Genomic DNA, 19,872 nt, shown 5'->3' on the forward strand with positions numbered 1-19,872 from the left:
GAAAACTATAAGACCCTGATGAAAGTAACTGAACAGGATACAAAGGGAAAGACATCCCAAGCTCATGGATCAGAGTAATTAATATTGTTAAAGTGGCAGTACTCCCCAAAGCAATCTACAGATTCAGTGCAGTCTGTATCAAAATATGAGTGACTTTCTAAACAATGTCACTGGAAGAAAAAAATCTGGCTAGGCAAGGTGGCTCACGCCTGTAATCCCACCACTTTAGAAAACCAAGGCAGGAGATCACTTGAGGCCAGGAGTTTGAGACTGTCATAGCGAGATTTCTCTACAAAAAAATACAAGCACTAACCAGGTGTGGTATCGTGCACCTGTAGTCCAAGCTGCTTGGGAGGCTAAGGTGTGAGGATCACCTGATCCAGGAATTTGAGGTTACAGTGAGCTATGACTGCTGCTGCACTCCAGCGAGGGCAACAGAATGAGACCCTGTTTCAAAAAAAAAAAAAAAAAAATCCTAAAATTTTTGTGAAACCGAAAAAGACTTAAAATAGCCAAAGCAATCCCAAGCAAAAAGAACAAAGCTGGAGGTATCGTAGTACCAGACTTCAAAATGTGCTAGAAAGCTGTAGTAACTAAAACAGTATGGTACTGTCATGAAAACACCAAAGGAACAGAATAGGGAACTCAGAAATTAATCCATATATTTATAACCAACTTATTTTGACAAAGGTGCCAAGAACACTCACTGTGGAAAAAACAGTCTCTTCAATAAGTGATACTGGGAAAACTGGAAATCTATATGCAGAAGAAATGAAATTAGAACCCCACCTCTTACCGTATTTGAAGATCAACTCAAAACAGATCAAAGACCTAATTGTATGAACTGAAATGATAAAACTACTAGAAAAAACCATCGAGGAAATGATTCCAGACATTGGTTGGGAAAAGATTTTACAAATAAGACCTTAAAAGCACAAGCAAGAATAAACAAATCGGGTTATATCAAAACAATTCTCCATAGCAAGGGAAATAACAGTGAAGACATCCTACAGAATGGGATAAAATATTTGCTAACTACTTATCTGACAGGGAATTAAATGTCCAAAATGTACAAGGAACTCAGTCATCTCAACAGAAAAAAAAAATCTTAACAAATGGGCAGATGATCTGAACAGACATTTCTCAAAACATACAAATGACCAATAAATATATGAAAAAATGCTCAACATCACTAATCATCGGGGAAATGCAAATCAAAACAGCAGTGAGGTGTCTCACTCCAGTTAGGAAGGCTTATATAAAAGAGGGAAAAAAGAACAAATACCGGCAAGGATACTCAGAAAAGGGAACTCTATATACTGTTGGTTAGAATTTAAACTAGTATATCCATTATGGAAAACAGTATGGAGGTTCCTCGAAAAAGTACAAACAGAACAATGATATGATCCAGCAATCCCACTACCAGGTATGTACTGAAAGGAAAAGAAATCATTGTATCGAAGAGATACCCGTACTCTCATGTTTGTTGCAGCACTGTTCATAGTAGCCAAGATACGGAATCAACCTGGGTGTCCAATAACAGATGACTGGAAAGAGAAAATGGGGTTTCAGCCACAAAAAATGAAATCCTGTCATTTGCAGCAACATAGATGGAACTGGAAGTCATGTTAAATGAAATAAGCCAAGAACAGGAAGATAAACATCCTATGTTTTCACTCATGTGGAAGCAAAAGAAAGTTGATACAGTAGAAGTAAAAAGTAGAACAGAGGCTACTGGAGGCTGGGAAGGGTAGGGAGAACTCGGAGGATAGGAAGAGATTTGTTAAAGCATATATAATTAAAACTAGATAGGAAGAATAAGTCCTGGAGTTCTGTAGTACTGTAGGATGACTGGTTAACAGTAATAAGTAGTTTTGAAGAGCCAGAAGGAGGATATTGAATGTTTTTCCAACACAAATGATAAATGTTTGAGATGGATATGCTAATTATCTTGATCTCATCACTCTACATATGTATTTAAACACGTTTTGATTGCACATGTATTGAAACACAGTAACCCCATGAATATGTACAATTATTATTTGTCAGTTATCCCAGCACTTTGGGAGGCCGAGACGGGCGGATCACGAGGTCAGGAGATTGAGACCATCCTGGCCAACACGGTGAAACCCCGTCTCTACTAAAAAATACAAAAAACTAGCCGGGCGAGGTGGCGGGCGCCTGTAGTCCCAGCTACTCCGGAGGCTGAGGCGGGAGAAAATGGCGTAAACCCGGGAGGCGGAGCTTGCAGTGAGCTGAGATCTGGCTACTGCACTCCAGCCCGGGCGGCAGAGCGAGACTCCGTCTCAAAAAATAAAAAAAATAAAAAATAAAAAAAAAATAAAGCCCTGCCCTTGAACTCCAAGAGAAAACACCAAAATAAACTTTTTATCTCGTTTGTTATTCGGAGCTTTTTAATATTGACAGTATTACAGTATGGTAATGTGTTACCAACACGATTACTCGGAATTGTCAACGATATAGGCCACTGTTACTGAATAATTTGTCATTGAATCATTGTGAAATTAAAAATATGAGAATCAAATAATGGAGACATTTTTAGTAAACGCATTTTGAAACATATAGAAAAGATAAAATCATAAGTGAAATTTCACAAAATGAATATATCATGTTCAAAAAAATGGAACATTGCAAGCACTCCAGAGCTCCAGAGCTGCCTTGAAGGCTTAAAGGGTATAGCCCTTTAATATACATTTTTGTTCATGCCTATAAAAGTGAACTTAACAGAATTATTTTTAAAATTTACTCATTTTCATTGTATTTATTATGAAATTTTGTTCATGAGTTGAGGTTGTGAGAAAATAACCACTTAACATAGGAAACAAAACCAAAAGTATAGGGAAAAACAACACAAATAATTAGGAGCAACTTGGAAGCATAACACAACCCCTAATTTTTTATGAGATATTTATCTTAGAGAATGATTCCTAACCTTGGTCTAAGGTAGCCCAGCAGAGGGAATATGAAGTTCTTTCTAGATTCTCTAATACAAATTCCCTTGAATTTTATGTGTCATTTAATACTTTTATTTAAAAGTAAGTATATACTGAGAAAAGAGTTGGAAACAACTTTCTCCCTCTCTTCAGCATGCAAGTACTTTCAAAAGGTTTTCTGCAATGCTATACTTAGAGGAAATTGAAGATGACTTATATGTCTAGCAGGGGACTGGTCAGGTAATCATAGATACAGTGATCTGTGGAGGATATGTTCCAGGTCCCTCCTTATCTGTGGAGGATATGTTCCAAGACCCCCAGTAGGTGAAGATTGGTAGACATACATGGATTGACTTGGGAAGATGTCGAAGGTATTTTGGAACATTTTGTTGTACTTGTTATAAAGATGTTCATAGACCTGTTCCCTATGTCTTTTCCTTTTTGTAGCTTCTTGAGAGAATGTGCAAGGAAAATTCATTTGAGGCCTAACATACTTGGAAAAACGTTTATTGTACCCTTGTTTGGAATTGTTTGGCCAGCTAAAGGCATTGCTTTGCTTCTAGTTTTCGTTGTTTTTGAAGCCATTCGTGTTCCTTTATATGCGAATCTGTTTTTTTTTTTTCCTCTAAGTATGTAGCTCTCTTAGTCCTTAGTATTCTGAAATGCCATAGTGGTGTTTTTCCTAGAGGAAGGGTCTATTGTGCTGGGTACTTGGCTGACCTTTTCAATGGGAAACTCAACTCTTTTAGTTACGGGAAAATCTCTTGTGTTAATTTTTCTCTGTTTTTTCATTCTGGGACAGAATTTGAATTTGCCTCTGTGGATTGGTCCTTCAAGTTTTTTCTCTTTCCTGTTAATTACCTTTGTCTTTTTATTTAACTTTTTAAATAATTTCCTCGCCTTTATCAACCAACTATTTAGATTTTTAAAATTTATTGTGTCTTTTAATTTCTAGGAGTTCTTTTATGTTTTTTGAGGTTTTTCTTACCTTATGGGTGCATTATCTTAGCTCTGTGAGGTTGTTTAGGAACGTTTTCTTTCTTTTAAGTTTTTATTTTTCTGTATAGTTTCTGATTCCACTAAGTTTGTTCTCTTTAGATGGGATTTTGCCATGTTGCCCAGGCTGGTCTTGAACCCCTGAGCGTGAACGATCCTCCTACCTTGGCCTCCCAGAGTGCTGGGACGTACAGGTGTGAGCCACCGCCCGGCCTGTTTGGGTGTTCTTAGCGTCTAGGTGGGCCCTCGTGCTTTGGGGCTATACTGCAGAGTGGTGGTTCTCTACCACAAGCAATTTTGCCCCCAGGAGACATTTTTGGCACAATTGAAGGGAGTGCTGCTGGGATCTAGTGGCTAGAGGCCAGGGATGCTGGTATACATCTTGCTGAAAACATCAGTGTGCCAAGGTTGAGAAACATGCTGTAGGGTGAGTTAGGCTGGTTTGTTGAGAACCTCCGGAGTCCATTGTTTTAGGCTGGTCAGATTCCCAATAAAGACCTACTCTCCTGGCTGGAGGGCACAGATCTCTCTGCTTCGGATCTGAGAAATCTGTGTCTTAGTATTTGGTATGTGTTTGGTTAATCTCCATGTTTTTAGTTTGGTTTGCCTTATTCGCTCCCAATTCAGGTTCCCCCAGTTCAAATACACTCTCTTTTACTTTCTAGAGCAGGCGGTCAGCAAATTTTTAAGAGTCAGATAATTTGTATTTTAGGCTTTGTGGGCCATATGGTCTCTATTGTAACTTTGTAACTGCTGTTGAAGTGTCAAGTACCTGTAGACATATGTAAGGGTCTAACAATGGCTGTTCAGTTAAAGCTTTATTTACAGGATACTGTCATTTGAATTTTATTTAGTTTTCATGTGTCATGAGACTTTCTATTTTTCCCCTCAACCCTTTAAAAAATGTAAAAAGTATTCTTGACCTGTGTAAAAACAACTCGTAGGCCATAGTTTGCTAATTGTTTGCTTTAGAATAGTCACTTGCCTTTTACATTCAGAAGTGGTAGTGCCCAGAAACATTAAGTTGGTGAGGGAATCTAGCAATTTAACAACTTATTAAATAGCTTTTCATCCTTAAAATACTCCTTATTTTAGCTATGCTCCATCCTCACCTCCATAGGTATTTGATGCTATCTATTCTTGAGTTGTTTGAGGAGATTCTGGTTTCAGAAAAAAAAAACTTGAGTTGCCTTTTTGTTTTTCTTGACTGCTAGGTTATGTTGAGTGCTCTCATATATGTCACATCCTTTTCCACTTGTCCCATCAGCTTTGCAAGTTGCTGGTTCTTTTTTTCTCAATTCCTTATTATTGTTGGTTTATGACTTAAAAAAGAAGTTCTTCTGTCATGTTATAGGGTGTGAAGTAGGCGGTAAATAGATGATCAGTTCATTATCTTGACTATTATTAAGTGGGGGAAATATAGAATAGATGAAAAGCATGATTACATTGTAGTGAAAATGCTTAGGCCTTAAGAGAAGCACAGAAATAAAATATACTACAGATTCCATACCATTGATATTTCTTTCTAAAAGGGATTTGGGAAGACTGTGATTTCTCTTACGCATTTCTGAATTTCTTGAAATCTTTATAATAATCATGTATTTAATTTATAATCCGGAAAAAAGTTAAAGAGGGTTTTTCTGTTTTCTTTTGTTCTTGAAGCCCTTTAAGTAGAGAGCTGTATGCTTGTGTAATATTTCAGTGAAGCTTTAAAGTGAAACTTGGTATAGATTATCGGTGTATAATTATCTACAGTTAATATATTTTTCCGGGTGTAGTTTGGACAAAGACATTGTCCAATAATTTGGTAGTTAAATTACCTATATGAAAGATTGACTTGTCAAATTTGTTGATTTTTATAATAGGTGTTTGATCAGTATGTAAAGACCAGGGCAGAGGAAGAACGCAGGGAAAAGAAAAATAAAATAATGCAAGCCAAGGAAGATTTCAAAAAAATGATGGAAGAAGCAAAATTTAATCCAAGGTATGTGGTTTGTTTCTCTTAAATATCAAAGTGTATTTATTTTCTCCTAAGATCAGTTTTTAAAAATTAAAAAAATATATATTTTTTGGCTCTTTGGGCACTAAAAGCTCCTTATTGATTATCAGTTTTTGCCAAAATTTCTAGTCTTTGTTTTTTACTTGTTTCCTTTAGAGGAATCCTAAATGCTCTAAGAAGTATACCTTTGATTTCAGTGCTTCCCTGTGGGAATAAGTTCTTTAGAAACTAGTATATGATAGAAAATCTGTGCCCCATCCTTGTAAAGATTTATACATAATAAGTTGCAGAGGAGGAACATTATTTTGATTAAATTGAAGTGGTAAAGGACCTTTTACCACTTCAGTTTCAAAATTTTCTAAGTGTCTAGAAATGGTTGTGTCGGACATTTTCAGTTGATTGATAACATGTATTAAATACATATAATGGGCTGAAGACAGTGAGACATTTTAAATTTATTTGCCTAACTTTATAATAATAGTTACTGGGTATCTTATGTGCTTATTTGCACTTTAAAACATATATGTCTGCATTTATACATACATGTAAACATGACTGAAAGCATACAGTTGTTTATATATGCATACAGATATTCAGTCTTCAGCACAGGTAGTTTGATTTAGGTACTTATGTGATACCTGTTTTACATGTGATAAGCAAATTAGGTAGCTTGCCCAAGTGAAGCTGGGATTTCAACTAGATTTTAGTGTTGCACAGAATTGTATAGGCAGAGGGAATTACTCTTATTTATGACTTAGATGTAAGAGTAGTGGTGTTAGGTTACTGTGAATACTTCAGTATTCTAAAACTGTCGGGTAGAATCATGGAGTCTCTGGTTAAATGGCACTTATTATAAAGGTTCATCTTATATAAATAGTTAATTTTGTCTGTGGAGATAGGAAAGAGTGATGTTTAAGAAGGTATGTTTAGTATTATAATTTTATATTTGAAATATAGTATTTAAGTTTTAGAAAGTAAAGCTAATAGAGTGTTTGTGATATGAAGAATGTAATATTCTTCAGGGGTAATAGAGGTTCAGACTTTCCAGGGAGTCCTGAGTTATTTCTGAGTCAAAAGAATGAGTGAAATCATGGGTCAAAGTAGTTGAGTCTGCGTTATGAAAGACTTTTGGCGGGGGGGTGGGGTGGGCAATTGAGGACACTTGGTAAGAATGGGATATTAGATATTATTAGAGAAATAGTAATGTTCTTGGGTATTGTGATTATGGAGGGAAAAGACTTTACTCTCAGGAGTTGCATGTTGAAATATTTCTAAGTGAAGTCTTAAGATGTCTGCAGCTTATTTCCAAATCATTCAGCAGAATATATTTATTAAAACTCCATATGGGTCTATGAATAATTGAAACGCCAAAGAGGTTTCCCTTTGGTAGATCTGACTAAGTCTTACCATATCATAGTACTCTACCGGTGTTCTTTTCGGGCAGGTAGAATTGTTGAAGTGATCTGTACTATGCAGGTTACTTCATAAAATGAAACGATCGGGCACTAAGGGCATTGTCCTGTATTGTTATATTGATACATCCAACTCTGGCATAGAAATTAAGACCATTTTTAGTCCTAGAAGAATGCAAGGAGGGAAAACTTTAAAATGAGAAAATATTGTCTGTTGGCCTAATATTTTTTTAAGTGGGAGAAATATTGCAGAACCTTTTAGTAGAGCTAGTACATATAGAGCACCAGAGTTTGTTCCAGCGGGAAAGAAAGGGGGAAATTACTGAACTGTGCCTGTGTCTTGTATGTCTTTTTTCTTTTTAATGAAAATTTAAGTCATACCTCCCATGGTCGGTCTCTTGTCACTACTGTCTCCCTGTCACCCACCACTAACCATTACCCACTTCCCTCCAAAATATTTTTTATCCTGTTTGTTTTAAAGTAGTTTTTCACAGTTAAGAAACAAGTCATAAGAAAACATCTCCATGGGAATCTAATGCTAAAGGTTCACTTTAGTCTTTTCTCGTAAAAAGTGTCAGATATTTTACCTGTTACCTGTAAGTAATAGAAGTAAGTCTAAAATAATTCAGTTATCACTTTACATATTGATTTTCCACTTTTTGAAAGGTGTTCTCTTTAATCATAGTTTATTGTTTAGTCATGGCAATGCAGGTTGATTATCCCTTATCCCAAATGCTTGAGACCAGAAGTCTTTTGGATTTCAGTTTTGTTTTTTTTTTTAAACTTTGGAATATTTGTATTATGCTTACTGGCTGAGCATCCCAAATTAAAAAATCTGAATTGAATGTCTTGTTGACACTAAGTAAGTTTTGGATTTTGGAGCATTTGGATTTCAAATTTGGGATGCCCAACCTATACTTGCTTTTTCTATCTTAAAATTATAAAGTGAAGTGCTTAATTTATCATGAAAATAAAACATTTAATGGACTACATATGATCCCTTTTCTGGAGTATACATTTTTATTTTACCATGCCATTTTATTATTGTTATGTATCTATTGTTCAAACCAGATTTGCAATATATTTTTTGTTAAAAATGTTGAATTAACGTTAGATATTATGATTAGTATTGGTTACATACAAAAGATTATTAGAATCTAGCCTTGGTCAGCAAAGCTTACAAATAATAAATGTTGGCTGGGTGTGGTGGCTCACGCCTGTAATCCCAGCACTTTGGGAGGCCAAGGTGGGTGGATCATGGGGTCGGGAGATGGAGACCACCCTGACTAAGATGGTGAAACTCAATCTCTACAAAAAACACAAGAAAAGTAGCCGGGCATGGTGGCACCTATAGTCCCAGCTACTCAGGAGGCTGAGGCAGGAGAATGACGTGAACCTGGGAGGCGGAGCTTAGTGAGCCAAGATCACGCCACTGCACTCCAGCCTGAGGGACAGAGCTAGACTCCGTCTCAAACTCAAAATATATATAATAATACTAATAATAAATGTTAGCTGTGAGTGATACTTTTAACCTTCAGTTGATGTTTTAAGTTCAAAATTGAGATTAACTGGCCAGTTTTTTGTTTATGATTAAAAATATAATCTGTGTTGTAACACGTAAGAGAATGTTTTATTTTTGCATTTAAATAGCTAAATAGTTTTTGAATGGGCTAATCTTTATTTTTTTCTTCTAAAACCATGCTAAGTATAGGCTTGTTAATTATAAGAGTAAATTCTTGACTGGGCGCAGGGGCTCACGCCTGTAATCCCAGCACTTTGGGAGTTCGAGGTGGGCGGATCACAAGGTCAGGAGTTTGAGACCAGCCTGGCCAGTATGGTGAAACCCCATCTCTACTAAAAATACAAAAATTAGCCGGACGTGGTGGTGGGCGCCTGTAGTCCCAGCTACTTGGGGGGCTGAGGCAGAATAATTGCTTGAACCTGGAGGCAGAGGTTGCAGTGAGCCAAGATTGTGCCACTGGTGAAAGCTTCAAATATTTAAAATATATACCAAATATATGAAAGCTTTATAATGCCTTTTATTTATGGAGAAACTTCTTTTTTAAAACGTAGGCTCATTAGCCCTCATAAGCCTCATCCTTTTATTTAACCTATTTGGAGTTTGCTGAGCTTTTTGAATTTATAAATTGATGTTTTCCATCAAATTTGGAAAGTTTTTGGCTAGTATTTTTTCTTCCCTCCTTCATTCTTTTCTCTTTTGGGATTCTAATCACACATATATTAGTGTTTGATACTATCTCACATGTCCCTGAGACTGTTTCCTCTACCTCAGTCTTTCTTCTGTCTCCTCTTTGGATTAGATGATTGTTAGTGATCTAACTTCATATAATTGACTCTTTATTCTATTGTCAACTCTCATGTTAATCCTATCCAGTTATTTTTTTTTCATTAGTTTTAGGTTCTTTTTATTATTTTCTGCATCTCTGCCAAAACTCCTTATTTGTTCATTCATTTTTTAGATCATGTTTTCAGTTCTTTGAACCTGTTTTTCTTTGATTCTTTCAGTGTAATAATAACAGTTTTGTTTATTTAGTTTTTTTTTTAAGAGGCAGAGTCTTGCTCTGTTGTTCAGGCTGATGTGCAGCGGGTCAGTCACAGCTCACTGTAGCCTCAGACTCCTGGGCTTAAATAGTCATCCTGAGTAGCTGAGACTATATGCGTGTGCCACCATGCCCAACCAATTTTAAAATTTTTTATGGTGTTTTTTTGTTTTGTTTTGTTTTGTTTGAGACAGAGTCTTGCTCTGTCACCCAGGCTGGAGTGTAGTGGCGTGATATCAGCTCACTGCAACCTCTGCCTCCTAGGTTTTTCTCCTGCTTCAGCCTCCTGAGTAGCTGGGATTACAGGCGCCCACCACTACTCCTAGCTAATATTTTTGTATTTTTGGTAGAGACAGGGTTTCACCTTGTTGGCCATGCTGGTATTGGGACTCCTGACCTCAAGTGATCCACCTGCCTTGGCCTCCCAAAGTGATGAGATTACAGCCATGAGCCACCATGCCTGGCCACGCTATGTTTTTTTGTTTTTGTTTTTTTGATAAAAGGCCTTGCTGTGTCATCCAGGCTGGAGTGCAGTGGCACGATCTCGGCTCACTGCAGCCTTTGACTCCCAGGTTCAAAAGATTATTTTGCCTCAGCTTCTCACATAGCCGGGATTACAGGCATGAGCCACCGTGCCCGGCCGGAGTCTCATTGTGTTGCCTAGGCTTGTCTGAAACTCCTGGCCTCAAATGATCCTCCTACCTTGCCCGCACTGAAGTGCTGGGATTGCAAGCATGAACCACTGCACCTGGCCAGTAACAGTTGTTTTAAAGTTATTGCCTACTTAGAACAACATCTGGACATCTTGGGTTCAGTTTCTGTTGACTTCAAAAAAATTTTTCTGTGGATCACGTTTCTTTGTATATTTAGTGATTTTTGATTGAATATTGGACTTCGTGGCTAGTATGTGGAGACCCTGGAGTCTGTTACCTTTCATTGAAAAGTGGATATTTTTGTTTTAGTAGGCAGTTCATTTACTGGTTGCCACCTTTAGGCTTGACTTTATGTTTTGTTAGTGTGAATCTCTGAAAGTGTAATATGTTTCTTTTAGCCTTCCAGCTCTGTTTTCCTTGTGGATCTTTTGTGGACTTTGTTGGCCTGATCCTATTCTCCCTTTAATACTACTGACTCTCTGTCTATTATCTCTTCTATATAGGCTCTTAATCCTGTAGTAGCCTAATGTAGAGAGTGATCTTTCCCTGCTGTTATACAGCTTGGCCTAGCTGTGGACTCATGAGTAATCGCTAAGTCGGATTTTTCTTGGGTACCCTCTCTTTATAGATTCCTCTTCACCCAAGCTCTAATCTTTGCTTCCTCCAGTTCATTAAGCCTACGTACGGTACTCTCTTTGGACTTGAGCTCTCTCAGCACCTTATAAGTTTCCCTTCTTTCAGGTATTTCAGTCTTACTCTTTCTGTTGTCTACTCCTTGAAATCAGTTGTCTCATATGCTTCTGTCCAGTTTTATAGTCGTGTATGGAAAGACAGCTAATCCAATAAGAATTTTTCTGTTATGGTTGGAGGCAGGACTCAGCTTCATCTTAGAGTAGAAATTGATGAACTCTTGTCTCTTGAGGCATGCAAATTCTTTACTCTGTGATCTCTCTCTTTTTTTTTTATAATAAATATTCTAATTCTATGCTGATAGCATACAAATCCCTTAACCACATTTTTGCTCATTACCTCTTTTTACTCCTTTCTGAAACTTACTGTTCACTGTTAGGTAGATGTTGAGTCCCAGTGTCTCTTTGTCATATACTCTTGTTGGAAAAATGGTATCTTCTGCTATGCCTTTATACAAGCAGAAGTAACTGCCAAAGTTAGCACACTTGTAATTTTGTTACAGAGCAACTTTTAGTGAATTTGCAGCCAAGCATGCTAAAGATTCAAGATTCAAAGCAATTGAAAAGATGAAAGACCGAGAAGCCTTGTTTAATGAGTTTGTGGCCGCTGCTAGGAAGAAAGAGAAAGAAGATTCGAAGACCAGAGGTGAGAAGGTAAGATGGTTTTAGTTCCAGTGGTGTGATTGATGGGAGTGTGAATGGGAAAGGACTGTGCTGGTGTTAATGTTTCTAACCTTATCCATCAGTGTAAATAATAGGACCTACATGGACTGTTCTTTTAGCTTTTATAATTATTTATGTATGTATGTATTCTATCACTTTACTTACGTAGTGCTTATTTTAGTAGCTTCACTAAATTCACTATATTATTAAGATGCCTGGTAAACTCAGAACGGGTTGTTAGGACTGCCTGCTCCGTGGTGCCTTCTAACATTTCAGGATTCTTTATAGGTGGTAATATTTGAATTTCAAAGAGCTTCTTTATCTTTTTTGCCCTCTAAAAGACAGCATTTTAGTGACTTTCTAATCTCTCAGTAAACATATCTTACATATAAATTACTGCTTATCAGAATTAAAGGTCAGCTATTAAAGATGAATGAATTCCAAATGTCATTTGATAGCAGTGTCAGGAGTGGAGAGGAGCTTACCACTGGGGAGGCAAAGTAGTAGGGAGATGACCCCAGTGGTGTGTGAACCATCAAAACATGCAGCCACTCTCCTTAGTGTCCTGGTATGCTTTGTGAATGCAGAAAAATAACCTCTGGAGCCTAATCATTCTTGACATTTACAATTACCTCTTATTCTAGAAAGTTATAATATTACAAGTTCTATTAAGGAATGTTGTTTGAAAGTAATGCTACTCCTGGGAAGAAGTCTCTTTCATTCAAAATAGTAACAGTATTAGCTAAAACAGCTTTTATCAGAAATGTCTGAAACTTCCTAATTATCCGACTTATTTGGCTTCCAAGTGAGTTTTCCAGAATTGTTTCACTGTTTACTTAAAAAATGATTATGCTTCTCAGAGGAAATGTGTAAAATCAAATTCTACTACATAATTTTATATGTTGAACTAGAATCATGTTAATGAATTATTTGCTACTTTTGACTTTTAGAATAACTTATTTAAGAAAATCAAGTAAATAAGTGATTGTTTGATTTTGTATGATTGCTTTTATGCAAATTAAATGTATTTATCTTTGCATTTGTAACTGATTTTCTTTTTCTAAACACTTTTTTTATAACTATTTTATGTATTCTGTTTTATAACAAGTGGATAGACTTTACAGTTTTGTGCTGTGCGGCCTGTCAATCAGTTCAGTGACAGCTGTCAATCACTGACACGCAAAGTGTTATGGGATTCCCTAGTGAGGAAAGAATTGGTATCTCTGTGTGGTGACTTTAGCCTCCCGCAGTTCCGGTACTTTACATTTTTTTAGTCTTTTTTCCTTATGAAGTGATGAGAATTGTGCCCAGAATGTGTTAATTTAAAAAAAGAAATTAAATAGATATGACATCTAAATTAAATAAATCTAATATTTAATATATTCAGCTTTATTTTATTTTGACTATAAAAATCTTAATTCTCTAAATTACAGGTTTGGCTTCATACCATTACTAGATTAAAGAAAAAAAGGCAGGAAATTGCTAAAGTGAAGCTTTCTCAGCCAATTTAAAAAATGCAAAATCAATGACTAACTAGGCCATCAAAGCAGAAATCTTTAAAGTAAGGGTTTAAATATAGTGGATTTTATATTCACATTTTGAGCACATTTGGTTTATGGGGTTTTATCATTTTTCTTTCATGACTTCCACTGTATTGTTTATACTGTTCTTAAGTATATTGTGTATACTTAAAAAAAATCACATTGGAACTGTGTAATTAGATAGCAAGAGCAGTACTTAGTAGCATGGTACTAGAATTTATTTCCTTGTTCTTGTAATTCTCCAGCTGGTCTTTGTAGCATTGTGATAGTTGAATCAATAGCTGAATACTAAAGGTTTAAAACGAATTTTGAAAACCTGTGAAGAACATTGACTTCTGGTGAAATTTTTGTTTTTCTTAAGTAACGTTTTCAAGGTAAAGTCATTCTCACAGTAAGAGCATCATTTTCATGTAGTTTTTACTACTACTTTTCCATTTTATTAAAAAGTGCCTTTAAAAGTCTACTTATCAGCCAGGCGCAGTGGTTCATGCCTATAATCCCAGCACTCTGGGAGGCTGAGGCAGGAGGATTGCTTGAGAGCAGCCTAGACAATATAGCAAGACCCCCATCTCTACAACAAAACAAAAAAATAGCTGGTTGTAGTGATGTGCTTCTGTAGTTCCAGTTACTCTGGAATCTAAATTGGGGGAATCACTTGAGCCCAAATGGTCAAGGCTGCAGTGAGTTTTGATGGTTCCACTGTACTCCAGCCTGGACAACAGAATGGGATTTAAAAAAAAAAAAAGGTCTACTTATTTTGTTTGCCAAAGTAGCTATTCTTAAGCTATTTTATTGTAATATTATAACCAATTTTTATAAAATTGTGGTTCAGGCCGGGCGCGGTGGCTCAAGCCTGTAATCCCAGCACTTTGGGAGGCCGAGACGGGCGGATCACGAGGTCAGGAGATCGAGACCATCCTGGCTAACACGGTGAAACCCCGTCTCTACTAAAAAAACACAGAAAACTAGCCGGGCGAGGTGGCGGGCGCCTGTAGTCCCAGCAACTCGGGAGGCTGAGGCAGGAGAATGGCGTAAAAACCCGGGAGGCGGAACTTGCAGTGAGCTGAGATCCGGCCACTGCACTCCAGCCTGGGCGACAGAGCAAGACTCCGTCTCAAAAAAAAAAAATAAAATAAAATAAAAAATAAAATAAAATAAAAAAATAAAATTGTGGTTCAAATACTTTACCTTTTGTATAGCACATTTGAGGTTGTGCGTAATTGGAGTTAATCCACTGTTAGGAAATTGACATATTTTTCTCTTCCCTCTCTTTTAAATTTCCTGTGAATAAATTATTTTCATTATAGTAAGGAATGGGGAGAATAATAAGGCCTTGAATTGCAGCTAATGGTAAATGACATTTTTTGACATTTATGCAGCTGTCAGGCAATTGTTCTCATACTGATAGCCTTAGTAAGCCATTTATAACCTGTCATGGTAATGTCCACAATGAAAGGAAGTTAAAGTTTAATTTTATTTAAAGTTCACTTGTTTATACATCACACATTTAAAAACCTATATGATAATCCTTACTTTATAGGTTTCATGTCTAACATATGAAAATTGTTTTAAGCTAATACAAATTCCTGTGGCTTAGAAAGATTCCTATTTGATATAACTTGCATGTTTTATTTAACATAAATTTTGTAAATTTTGCCTTCCAGTTGTCAAACGCATCTAGGAATTTGGTGTTCATCATGTCAGATAAAAAGTAGACAAGATGAACAGAAAAATTTAAGTTACATCGCTACATCAGATGGTTTCTTAATCACTGTCTGGAAATACTGGGTTTATGAGTATTTCTTATTAGTTCAAAGTGAAAGGCCAAGTTTAGTAGTGGAGAAATCCATAGCTGATTAGCTCTTGTCTTTAGAAACATTTCAGATGCAGATATTCTGTTTCTTATAACCTTAAAAGTATTTTCCAGAAAGGACATCAACCTCACTTTTTTTTTTTTTTTGAGATGGAGTTTTGCTCTTGCTGCCCAGGCTGGAGTGCAGTGGTGTAGTCTCGGCTCACTGCAGCCTCTCTGCCTCCCGGGTTCAGATGATTCTCCTGCCTCAGCCTCCCGAGTAGCTGGGATTACAGGCACCTGCCACCACACCCAGCTAACTTTTTGTAATTTTAGTAGAGACGGGGTTTCACCGTGTTTTTCAGGCTGGTCTCCAACTTGTGACCTCAGGTGATCCACCCACCTCACCCTCCCAAAGTGCTGGGATTACAGGCATGAGCCACCATGCCTGGCCTTAGTCTCACTTTTAATCCTCCAGTAGGAGAAATGAAGTTGTAAGGGGAAATGATAGTGTTAGGCTAGGCAGAAGGAATGATTCATATATTTTTGTGCACACACATTTTAAATCCTGATTCCCCTGATCAGGTGGGAAGGTCCATATTCAGTTCCTACTGGAAGGGAGGGGTTCTTAATATGGTCAGAATCCTTTGTTGAAATGACCTTGGTTATCTTGGGTATCTTATGTGGTAGAAGTACAAAGTAGTATATGTGGGATTAAATTTTAAAACAATTAGGCCCTCAGGCGTACATAAAAATAACTATCTCATTTACTCCTTTCCTCACCTATTTAAATAAATAAGAAATACAGTTTTGGAGAGGGGTTTTAAGTAGTTGTATATGTTGATACTGAAGGATTAATGTTTAATACCTTTGGTATAATGTTATTAACTTGGTATTTCAGTTGAGTATAATACTGGATAAACACTTCATTCTGAGTTAATAATGGTATAGGCATACATGTTTAATGCTAAAAAGTATAGAAGATCTGAATGCAATTTTTTAGTAATGGTTAATTATGAACATAGAAATTCTATAACTTTCTCACATATCAAGGTGTACAACTGCCTTTTTTTCACCAAAATACAAATTTTTACCCCATTTTGATTTTAGACATATAAGTTTGTAATGACTTGCAGTGATTTTTAAATGTCTTATTAATTTCAATGGCCAAAATTTTTATCCATATAGTTTTTTAAATAAATCATTTTTACCATGTTGATATTAAAGTATTGTCAGCTCATAAGCCTGACTCTTAGCTAAAAATAAATGCAGCTCGATGTAAATTTATATTCCCTAAGAATACATGGCAGTTCTGAGATCTGAAGTTATCAATAATCTGAAAAAGCCTTTTTCTATATTTGAATAATTTCTTTATAAAGTATTATTTATCTTGAATTTGGCAAATTTTAGATGAAAGCCTATATGCTGCTTGATGTTTACATTTCTAGTAAAAGAACACTTCTGATCTTTTCTTTTACTGTAATTCATTCTACTCTAAATGCCTGTATTTTAAAAGTTATTCTCATATTTAAGGTAAGTGAATTTTTTTTCTAGTTGTAAATATTTAAGATATGATGAATTTCTCATGGTACATTATTTTCCCTCCCATCCCACTACCTGTTTCAAAATACAGATTAAATCGGATTTCTTTGAACTATTATCTAATCATCACTTGGACAGTCAGTCTCGATGGAGCAAAGTAAAAGACAAAGTAGAAAGTGATCCACGTTACAAAGCAGTAGATAGTTCATCAATGAGAGAAGATCTTTTCAAACAGTACATTGAAAAAATAGCCAAGGTAACTGTTGTGTTTACTTGTATTACTTTCATTGAATAATACAATTCTAACTTGAGCTTAAGGGTATATGTTGTTGTTGGGGATTTTTCTATTGGGGGTTTGGAATTTTTCTTGTTAGTATTCTTAACATGAGAGTCTAGTTGATTTGGGGATGAGAGATACACAGTGTTTAGGTATATTCTGGGCAAAAACTAGATTTGGAATTTTTTATTTGGCAAGCTGGTTATTCTGTAAAAACATATTTTGATGGAGTTGGTAAGAAGGATAATGTAATTTTTACTTTTACAGAATTTAGACTCAGAAAAAGAAAAGGAGCTTGAAAGGCAAGCCCGAATTGAGGCAAGCCTTCGAGAACGAGAAAGGGAGGTTCAAAAGGCTCGTTCAGAACAAACAAAAGAAATAGATCGAGAGAGAGAGCAGCACAAACGAGAAGAAGCTATCCAGAATTTCAAAGCTCTTCTGTCTGATATGGTATATGTTAATATTTTACTTTTTTTCACTAACGTACTGGATATTGGAAATTTATTATATTACTGTTATGAATATTTTAATGTTATTCAATTCTGAGGGAGATAATTTGCTAAATTATAAAGCATTTAAAAATTGAATACTTGGTATTGGTACTGTTACTATAGGAAAAAAACTCTAGTTATTTAACAAATTCAGAAGTTAGGCATTTTGCATATATGGAAAGTCATACTCATTTAATCTCACAACTTTGTTATTTATCATTCTTGATGAAAGTCGACATACCACACACTTACCTGCCATAGTGAGAAACAAAATGTGTTGAACACAATTTAACTTTCTTGTTGATGATTTAGGGCCATCATTGTGATGATCAGTTATACTTGTAGATGGTATGAGATTGAGGACTGGAGGTGTAACTGACCCCAGGAGATACCCTGAAACTTTGTTGTAAATCTTTCTTCCTTACCCCTCATGGTTGTTGAGGTATGTAGGGTTTTTTGTCCCTACAGTGAATGCCCCCAGACTACTGTCCTACTTGCTAATATTTTTTAGAGTTGGGGGTGGCTTCTCTTTGTCACATCTCTCCTATGCTATTTCTTTTCTCTTTTTCAGTGGAACTTTTTACTCTTGTCACTTCTGATTTCTTCCCTTGCATCTGTTTCTTACTCTACCCAGGGGTATCTTTTGGCTTCCCTGGGCCATATTGGAAGAAGGAGAATTGTCTTGGGCCACACATAAAGTTCACCAACGTGGCTGAGCATGGTGGCTCATGCCTGTAATCCCAGCACTTTGGGAGGCTAAGGCGGGCAGATCACTTGGGGTCAGGAGTTCAAGACTAGGCTGGCCAACATGGCGAAACCCCATCTCTAGTAAAAATACAAAAATTAGCCAGGTGTGGTGGTGTGTGCCTGTAGTCCCAGCTACGTGGGAGGCTGAGGCAGGATCATCACTTGAACCTGGGAGGCGGAGGCTGCAGTGAGCCGAGATTACGCGACTGCACTCCAGCCTGGTGACAGAGTGAGACTCCGTCTCAAAAAGAAAAATGTACATTAACGCTAATGATAGCTGATGAGCTAAAAAAAAAAAAAAAAGATAAAAACGTGTCATAATGTTTTAAGAAAGTTTATGTATTTGTGTTGGGGCACATTCAGAGCCATCCTGAGCTGCATGTGGCCTGTGGGCCACGGGTTGGACAACCTTGTCCTACACCCTGGACAATTACAGTAGTTTCCTAATTTCTCTCCCTACCTCTAACATTCCCTCAAATGTGTCTCTTCTATTGCAGTCACAGAATCTTCATAAAAAACGAATCTAATTTTGTCACTCTCCTGGTTACTTGCAGGGGATGAAGGTTCTCTGTACTCCCAGCAGTTTCCTGCAGGTCACATTCAGCCTCCTTAGCATAATATAAAAGATGGTTCATTTCTTACCTCCCACCTTCATATTTCCTAAACACCTTTGCTTTCTTCATTTGCTCCTTGACTTTCTTCATTTGCTCCTTGAACTGTAACCTTGCTGAACATGCTTAATGAACCATACCATCCTTCCATTGCTCATGGCAGTCCCTCTACCTGAAATGATTTGGAAGTGTTCCTGTTGCAGTGACAGACTTTCTCGTTCTTCAGGGGTACACTCAAGTATCTCTCCTGTGAGGCTACTCCTGACCCATCTAGGCAGATTCGAGCTCACTGTTCCTTAGACCATCCTTGTGCTCATCATACGACTCTGCAGCACTTACTACCTGTACTTGCAGTTATTTGCTTACATGTTTATCTTTTTTGGTTTTTTTGTTTGTTTGTTTGTTTTTTGAGATGGAGTCTCTGTCGCCCAGCTGGAGTGCAGTGGCATGATCTTGGCTCACTGCGACGTCTGCCTCCTGGGTTCAAGTGATTCTCCTGCCGCAGTCTCCTGAGTAGCTGGGACTACAGGCATGTGCCACCACACCCAGCTAATTTTTGTATTTTTAGTAGAAATAGGGTTTAGCCATGTTGGCCAGGCTGATCTCAAACTCCTGACCTCAGGTGATCCACCTGCCTCCCAAAGTGCTGGGATTACAGGCGTGAGCCACCGTGCCTGCCCTTTTTATCCTTTTTTTTCTTCTTTTTTAAGTGAACTCTTTGAAGGAAGGGATAGCGTCTTACTTATTTTGTAATCTTACTGTGAAGCACGGTATTTATCTGACTTGTATTTAGATGCTTGGTAAGTGTTGGTTAAATGAATGTTTTTATATTTTTCTTTTCTTACCTTTCTGTCATTTTAGTCTGTGTTTCTTCACATTGGCAATAGTGTGGCTTAACTTTTAATGCCATTACCACCAATGAAGCATATCTTTTTGCTGGTCGG

At 36.9% G+C, this 19,872-nt stretch overlaps 1 protein-coding gene across 4 annotated transcripts in view; it reads left to right on the forward strand.

Moving 5' to 3' along the window:
• TCERG1 (transcription elongation regulator 1) overlaps positions 1–19,872 on the forward strand; it is a 65,924-nt gene that overhangs the window by 40,575 nt on the left and 5,477 nt on the right. For all 4 annotated transcript variants that reach the window (XM_011931478.1, XM_011931479.1, XM_011931480.1 and 1 more), the window contains 4 exons: positions 5,816–5,934; positions 11,768–11,918; positions 16,894–17,058; positions 17,347–17,529. In XM_011931478.1, the coding sequence (XP_011786868.1) occupies positions 5,816–5,934; positions 11,768–11,918; positions 16,894–17,058; positions 17,347–17,529 (618 nt within the window). The remainder of the gene's footprint in view (positions 1–5,815; positions 5,935–11,767; positions 11,919–16,893; positions 17,059–17,346; positions 17,530–19,872) is intronic.

The sequence above is a fragment of the Colobus angolensis genome, unplaced genomic scaffold (genome assembly GCF_000951035.1).
Source record: "Colobus angolensis palliatus isolate OR3802 unplaced genomic scaffold, Cang.pa_1.0 Scaffold90, whole genome shotgun sequence".
NCBI classification, from domain to species: Eukaryota; Metazoa; Chordata; class Mammalia; order Primates; family Cercopithecidae; genus Colobus; species Colobus angolensis.